The sequence below is a fragment of the Nuphar pumila genome, chromosome 6 (genome assembly GCF_984573655.1).
Source record: "Nuphar pumila chromosome 6, dmNupPumi1.hap1.1, whole genome shotgun sequence".
Taxonomy (NCBI): domain Eukaryota; kingdom Viridiplantae; phylum Streptophyta; class Magnoliopsida; order Nymphaeales; family Nymphaeaceae; genus Nuphar; species Nuphar pumila.
The window spans coordinates 8794682-8803648 of record NC_143254.1 but is presented as its reverse complement, the minus strand read 5'-3'; the positions used below and the strand labels follow the sequence as shown (position 1 = coordinate 8803648).

At 37.1% G+C, this 8967-nt stretch overlaps 1 protein-coding gene across 2 annotated transcripts in view; it reads left to right on the top strand.

Moving 5' to 3' along the window:
* Window positions 1-8287: 8287 nt before the first annotated feature.
* LOC149833840 (elongation factor Tu, mitochondrial-like) overlaps window positions 8288-8967 on the top strand; it is a 45407-nt gene continuing 44727 nt past the window's right edge. The window contains exon 1 of one of the 2 annotated variants that reach the window (XR_016432717.1): window positions 8288-8632. Coding sequence is in view for 1 of the 2 variants with exons in the window: in XM_090011057.1 (XP_089867183.1) it covers window positions 8445-8632 (188 nt within the window). In the remaining variant the exon portion in view is untranslated. The remainder of the gene's footprint in view (window positions 8633-8967) is intronic. The other variant, XM_090011057.1, reaches the window with a different exon arrangement.

The window sequence follows — 8967 nt, the reverse complement described above, 5'->3', positions numbered from 1 at the left end:
GCTAGTGGTATAAAAAGTTTAATCAGATAATTATGAACTTTTGATTCACTGAAAACGTTGTTGATCAGTGCATTTACATTAAGACTAGTGGGAGTAAATTCATAATTTTGGTTTTATATGTTGATGATATTCTTCTTGCGACTAATTATTTGAGTCTACTACATAAGACAAAAAAATTCTTTCCTTTTATTTCGATATGAAAGAAATGGGTGAGGCCACATATGTCATTGAAATCAAGATTCGTCATGACAAAACTAAGGATATTCTTCACCTCACTCAAAAATCCTATATCCTAAAGGTTCTTAAAAGATATGAGATGGAAAATTATTGTCCTGGTTCGACACCCATAATGAAAGAAGATAAAATGTGCTTAAATGATTGTTCTCAGAATGATAATGAAAAAACTTAGATGACAATTGTCTTATATGCTTCAGCGGTTGAGAGTTTGCAGTATGTGCAGACTTACACACGACCTGATATATCATTTATTGTATAAATATTTGGTAGATATCAGTCAAATCCAGGCATTGCGCACTGAAAGGCAGCGAAGAAGGACATGCACTATTTATAAGAAATGAAGGCCTACATGCTGACCTATAAAAAAGTTGATCACCTAGAAGTCATTGGATACTTTGATGCGTACTTAGGATGATGTCTCAACAATAGAAAATCTATTACTATATATATCTTCTTACTAGCAGGTGGTGTCGTTTCATGGAGTAGTGGAAAATAGTCTACAACTGCTGCTCATATTATGGAGACAAAATTTATTGCTCTATACGAGATTTCATCTCAGACCATTTAGATAGAAAACTTCATTATGGGTTTTTGTATTATGGACTCCACTAAAGATCTTTTGTGATAATGAAGCTATCGTATCATTTTTAAATAAAAATTAGAGCACAACCTCGTGTCAACACACAGAGTTAAAATATTTTGTTGTTAAAGAAGTGACTAGAATCATGTGATATGTATTAATATAATTGTAATGAAGGAAATGACTGCGGATTCTCTTACTAAAGGGCTAGCACCGAGATTATATTCCTAACATGTAAGGGAGATGTGTCTTTTATATTCCTTTTGATATATGACAATACATTATATGTGATCATATTTGTGACAATGAATTGATTGTCTATGACTTTGTGTATTGTTGATTTTGCATGAAGAATATCTCATATGATTAGAAAGAATAGCAGAATAAAAATATTAATGAGATTGTGTATTGTTGATTTTGCATAAAAGATCTCTCATATGATTAGTGAGATTAACAAAATAACAATTTTAAATGACCAATAAAATTGGTTAGAGACCAACCTATTTATAAATGTAATCTTAATATGCTAAAGCACTGAAAATAAATTATATTGTACTACATAGAAATATGATATTTCATAAAGAAGTGTTCATCTTCATGACTCATATGATTCATTCTTGTGATACAGGATAACATATGAACCCACATAAAGAATTAAATCGAGATAACGGTATAAACCTCAATTTAGTGCACTTTTAAGTGTTAATGAGTCAAGTGAGAGAATGTTGGACATTACGGGTTTGAGTCCAACCCATAAGGTGACTCAGTTTGACACTGTTAGTGAGTTGTTTAGAGGAAAGTTAGTGGGGTGGGAGTTACATGAATGTGGAGAGACCACATTCATGTAACCACCCCTTATCTCCCATTATATAAAGGGGTTTGGGTTGTACGTATAATGAGAGACATCAGCCAAACACCCTCATTGCCCACATTCAGAAAATTTCCTATTGGGTTCCATCGACCTAAGGTCTAGGCTCATCGTGGGCATCGATAGGCTGAGGAGAACGCTGAGCATCCACATGTCACTTTATGGGGTCTACAGATACGCAATTACATTTCAGCTCTGTTTTTGCGAATATGCCAACACAGCTAACTAAGATATGTCGTCTCCTAAAATCATGTCTGGATCTGTATCTGGTTGGGCGCTACATAGCACATCCTATGTCATAGTGAGCCATTTTGGTCGTGTGCCATAGGTGACATGAGCGGACACGTGGACAGACACAACATGCACATATAATATTTTTAATATCATTTTAATATTTTAAAACATTTTACGGTATTATTTCAAAAAAGTGCATTTTTAACATTAAAACATGATAAAATGGTTTTTATTGTTATCCAACAAGATGGAGGCTTTTGTGGAGACGTGATGATTTTTCTCTTTTGTCTGTGAAAAATGCAATCCACAAGCTTTGCTTATTTCCTGTTGTGGAACGACAAGGACAAATGAAGTAAACCTAAGGGGTCGTGCTGGACACTGCAGCTGCGTTGAAACACCGCATCGAACAAACAAGGGACGCGGCAGGCCATTGATATTAAAAAAAAGGAATGTAAACTGTTGGACCTAGACTTGGGTGTATCCGGACCTTTACAATCGGGTGAAGATTCTTCTGGATTAAGTGCAGATAAACCCAAATCCGATTCATTGAGTAGGAGGATTGTAATTGGGTCTGGTTCTGTTTAGGTTTCATCAAACCTGATTTTGGACTGGGCTACAAAATTGGACCTGTACCTGTACCATTATGACCAATGTTGTTAAAATTGGTACATGAATTGGTTTAACAAAAAAAGAGGATAAAATCGTTCAGAAACAGTGCTTTTTAATTGGACCATCCCAAAGCCAATTCTATCTGAATCGGCCAATTCAGACTGATTCGGATCAATTTTAACAAGATTGATATCGGCGAAGAGACACAAATATGTGTTTTTTATGAAAACTAGGAGACAGGGACATGTAATTTTTAACTATTTATTATATGCAAAATGCATCCAATAGTTTTTTTTTTATGGAATTATATTTATGAACAGGGAAGTTTTAAAAAACTCAAGTTTTTTTAAAGGCAAGCTGGGGTTAGGCAAACCCCTACCAGTTATACGACGATACCATTGGGATTCGAACATAACACAAGGTGACGTGCACTCAATGCTCCTACCAGACAAACGGAGTCCCCTTAAGTTTTTGGGAATAATGAAAAACACCTAAGTTTTGGAAGATGTCAAAATATACACAAGTTTCATGGTTAATTAGTGTCCCTTGTCAGTATTGGTATCCACCCGAATTGTTGGGCCACAGATTGAGCTGCATCGGCCGAGCCGATACGATACGATACTCAAGCCAAAAAATAATAACAAAATATTACATGTCAATTATAACGGGCCACATGTTAAAACCATTAAAATAATATTAAAATAAAAAAATAATTTTTTTTTTGTGTTTTTTATTTATTTAAAAAACTACCAATTAAGGGTGAAGTGTCACCGATTTTCAGCCGATACCATGGGAACCAGCCACTTGCCACAAGATTGAAGCTAGGGGTGGCAATTCGTGTCCGGTTGGCTGGTCAGCATACCTCAACACGAATCTGACCTGTTTATTAAACGGGTCGGATGTGGCAAACACGAACTTGACCCATTTATTAAACGGGTAACCTGACACAATGCGGTTAACCCATTTAATAAACAGGTCGGGTCGGGTAAAGGGGCTGGTGGGTTAGTGGGCGGGTTCGGGTAAACGGGTTGGGTTCGAGTAAACGAGTTGGCGGGTGGGCGGGGTTGGGTAAACGAGTTGGTGGGTCGGGTTTGGGTAAACGGGTTGACCTGCCCGCCTAACCTGTTTATTAAACAGGTCAGCCTAGTTGCCGGGTTGGCATACCCCTAACACCAACCTGACCCCTTTAATAAATAGGTTAGGCGGGTTGACTCGTTTACGACACGAACCCGTTTAAGCGAAACCCAAACTCGGCTCAGAAGCGGGTTGGCAGGTAGTGTCAGATTTTGCCACCCCTAGTTGAAGCTAGATGTACTCCTCAGCAGAGGGACCTGAGAGATTTACCAACTGGAGGCCTGTCAATGTCAAGGAAGGGATTTCCCTTGTCCAAGAAAGAAAAAAAAAAAGGTTCAATTTGACTTTGACATGATGCTTTAACTGTGAGCCATCGATTTTTACAGTATTGAAAATTAGAATCTCATGTTATATTGGTTGATGATGATCATAGTAAACAAATCATGCTAAACATATCTATATGGAAGGACCCAACTGTGGTTAGATTCTGTAGGGGCTCCCCTTGTCTCGTAGGAGCAGCCAGTGCAGGCCACCTTGTGTTGGGACATTGCAGGTTCAAAACCTAATGGTATAGTTGTATAACTGGCGGGGGGTCGGACTAACCCAGCTTGCCTTTCCAAAAAAAAAAACTGTGGTTAGATTCACACAAGCAAGAGCATGAACCACCACAAGATATATAGCACGGTTAAAAGCCACAACCGATTTTTCCGTTACAAAATATGGTTAACAAAAGGGTTTTTCAGACCAACTGTGCCTCCTCGCGGTTGGTAGGAGCTGTCAGTGCATGGCTCCTTGTGGTGGGACGTTGCAGGTTCAAACCCCAGTAGACGCGTTTGAATAATAACTGGTGGGGGTTCAAACCCCAGGTTCAAAATATAGTACGTTTCCCCACCCCCAGCTTGCCTTTAAAAAAAATAAAGGTTTTCTGCCATCTATTGACAGGAAAATGGGTAATCTATGTAAAATGATATCGACCAAGCATTTTTTTTTTTACCTGTGGGTGGTTAAAAAATATCTAAACATATTGTAAGCACTCAAATTGTTCCTGGTTTTAGGGTTTAGAGTATAAATCCCATTAGACCTATCCACTTAAGAAATTAGGAGATTCAATTTGAGGGTGCAATTCACAATTGGATAGCACCGGATACCTCACCCAGAACTGACTCATATTTGGATTGTTTTGAGTCGTCTGGACTGGGTACGTATTGAAACCTAACCAAAGCATGGATTTGCATAATTGCACGGATATGGGTTCAATACGTTTTAGGCTTTATATGAAGCAGTGGCGCAATTTCAGTCCAGTTTCATCATTTTTCTTAGGATCATATAAAATATATGTGAACTTCCTTATCCTCGCGATAATTAGTTATTGTTTGCCTATATTTTATACATTTTTTTTATCTTTGCTTATATTTTATGTGGACTTTGTGAGGTTTGCAGAAAAAATCGTGTGAATCTAAGTTTTATTCAAAAGGTGCGATACAACAAAAAAGTTTATCTTTCAAACGATGCTTCTCTCAAATTGTTCATCAAATCAAAACAATCTTGGTGGCATTGAAAAGCCAAAACATCGACATGTCTATCATTTTTAATTATTTTTTTCAGATTTTTGACTCGTGGCCAAAAATTAATATAGAATTATAAAACTTGATGCAACCGTGTTTGTCCATCTTTTTTCGGAACACCGTCAAGGCTCTATCTTAGTTCAGTATTTTTCAGCAATTCAAATGTTTTTGAAAAAATGTTTATGTTTAATTTCTTGTTTTTTTTTGTGTGTTTCTTTATAATCTTTCAATTTTTTAATTAAAAATCAGTAGTAAAGTCTTCTTCAACAGATTCTCACATGTGAAGGTTAAAATGGTTATTTTAATGCTTAATATTTATGAGTTTTAGTTATTGTATAAATTTTGGCAAATTGGAAGGTTTTTTGGGAAACAAGTTATTTTTGTTACAATCATTTTCCAAAAAAAATGTAAGGGCTTAGGTTTAATGTGATCCATGTGACTCTTCTGGTTCTGTAATCCTCCTTTAGCTATGGATCTGGATACTCAAAGTTCTTATTGGATCTGATCCACGTATCTTTTAAGCATCATTCTAGCTGGTTATTATTTAGCCTAACCGTACTCCCGTCTAGTCAAACGTTGTAGGTAGGGGAGTCTATGGATCAGGTTTGGTTTGGATATGTGGGCCGAGAGAGAGAGAGAGAGAGAGAGAAGAAGGATCAGGTTTGGTTTGGGACTTTGGATACAGCCTGTCAGCTATAGGGCCCAAATCAGGTGCAGCAGCACACTTAAAGTGTGCAATCACATTGCACCTGTTCTTGATTCGCGGATATTACTTTCTATCTGGATTACACATGCCCTTCCAAATCCAATTAGCTAAACACTTGAAAATTCTAGATTTTTATTTTTTATATTTTCATGTCTTATATTTGCTAATACTTTCCCTAGATCCAACCCGATTTTGAACGGCTCTCAGACGCTTGTGGAGGCCTGAGGGGCCATCAATGGATCGTGTGTCTCACCTGACCCGACCCGGGCCAGTATCGGCTAGGGATGCAAACAGTTTGGATTCGGGTCAGATGTAGCCAGTACCATATTCGAGTAATCATATTGGATGAAAAAAAGTAAATACTGAATCCAGAAAATACATGCAATCAGTTTTGGATATCTGCCGGATATGGTTATGAAATCCTAAACTGAATTCGAATATGATTACTAATGGAGTTCAATTTTCTTAGCCAAATTCTGATTTGGAATTGGGTTGGATATCAAATAAATCTGATCTGTTGACATCCCCAGTATCGACCTACTAAAATTGCCCTGACTAGTTAATCGGGACAGACCCAAGGGGTCTGAGTAGTAACTGACGGTAGGTCAGGTTTAGATGTTTACAAACTAGTGGTTGGGTCCAATATATCTAAGCTACACAGATTAGATCCAATTCAACCTTATCTTGATCAACTCGTGCATTCATACTGGGTACGAAATCTGGACCCAAACCGTACGGTTCTGTGCAATTTATACCTGAATGGACCCAAACTTAAACCCAGTTTATACCCAAACCCGTTCACCTGGACCGACCCAAACCCAACCAAAATGTATCCAAACCTGACTCAAGTAATGTTCTTCTTTTTTTTTGAATTTATATCCGGAAAAAACTGCACCCGGCACGAAGACCTGATCGCGCTGGCTCACCCTGCCATACCTATGGTCGTTGTGCCGGCGGCCCAGCAGCGTAAAACTCCGAGGTGCCCCCGGGGCCTATACTACACATTGGTCAAGTAATGTTCTTAAGATTGCTAAATTTTGGTAAGCTTTAAAATAGCGATTTTTATCAGAATTTTAATTGTTCAATAATAGATATTTGATAATATATAATCCTATTAAAGGAGCTGTAACATCTTTGTCATATTCAGACCCAAAAAATGAACCCAAATCAAGTTGGATTGGGTCTTTGTCCAATTTTTCATAAAAAAATGGACCTATTTTAAAACCAACCCACTTGGACCCAATCAGATTTATGCCCGAATCCAATTAACCCATCCAGATATATAATTTTGGTCAGCCCCATAACCACACCTAAATTTGAATCAAATTGGGGTAGGTCTGGATTTGTTTTTTAGATCCATTTCAAAAGCTAGCTCGACAAAACTCTACCTAACCCAATCTGAACCGACCCAATTACACCCGTATTGTAAACCATACTCAAAGTTTGACTTGTTCACGAGGATTCTAAGAATTTTACATGTAACAAATGCTGTTGACATTTTAAAAAGACCACGATTTTATCGCGATATTTATGGATATCGACATAATTTAAAAACTATTGCTATATTCTCAAAAGAACACCCACGAGATCAGTTCAGAATATCATGACATTAATCAGCTGTTTATTCGATAAAGCCATGCCTAAATTTTTAAAATTTGTATGTTCCCTCCATATCATTTATAATTTTTACATTTTTAATATTTTAAACATGTACTTATTTTTAACAAATTTGTGCACAACAAAAAATCTTATAATTTATCGTGATATTTTCCCTTGGCATGAAAACCCCGAAATCTACATCTGCGGCATTGGTTTCATTAGACTAACCAGGGTCTAGATCTTACCACCTGGACTTGGACCTCTTACCCGGTTTTGTCAAAGCTAGTTTGGATCAGTCACAAATCTCATTACCTGGATTTTATTGGAAAATTAAAAATCTCATGACACACTAAAAGCATGTTTTTCTCAGAAAAAATTGAGAAAATGTCGGTATATTTAAATTTTAAAAATAAGAAATATATAAAATATTAAGAATTTTAAAAAATACACACACACACACACACACACACACATATATATATATATATATATATATATATATATATATATATATATATATATATATATATATATATATATATACCACATTAATAACATGATAATATTGTGATAAAAGCATAACAATTTCAAAATAGGAAAGATTTGGTAAATAGTGCATTTTTTCATGATTATATTGGTTTTTTAAATCTCACGATAAACTCAGAGATATTCGAAAAATGGCCAATATTTGAGACTATGGTTTGGATCAAACCCTGACCCGATATAGGACATTCGAGTCCTTAATGGAAGAGTTTTAGGACACTTTCGTCATTTCATATCCATACTAAAAACCTTCCTCTATTCCCTCTACCACTGGTACTGTACTTAGTCTAAAACCCCTTCCCTCCCCCATTCTCTCTCTCTCTCTCTCTCCATTGATCCACTGAAGCTACCTTCTTCCGACTTCTAGGGGGGTTCTGGTTTTCGTTCTTCCTTCCTCCAAGAGATCCTCTCTCTCTCTCTCTCTCTCTCATGGCGTCCTCGTTGCTCAGAAGCCACTCGACCAAGCGCCTCATCGGTTTCTCTTCTCCGCTTTATTCCTGTTGCAGAGGAGAGTTCGTGAACCCCAATTTCGTAGGCGATTTGCAGAATGGGGGTCGGAACGGCGATTCCCTTGGTGGGTCTTGGTGGAGCCGATCGATGGCGACGTTTACGCGCACGTAAGTTAGTGTGTTCTGTTTTATTTCTTTGTTTATTTTGATTTTGTGACCATTAGATTGTTTTCGAGATGATTGTGGTGTTCATTCGTTTTGATGATCTCGAATTTTCCTATCAATTTTATTGCGAACAACTTTGTAAAGTACTCATCAGTAGTGAAAAAAATGTGTGGTTAGATCCTCTTGCAATCTTTTAGCTTCTCATTAGTCGCCCATATAGACCGATAAACTATCTTGTGTCGTCATTCTGCGGGATTACGAATCAGGAAGGTCGAAATGGTGGTTTCTTGCCAATTTGACCAATCATTTTGAGCAAGATGCAGCAGCTGCTGATTGGA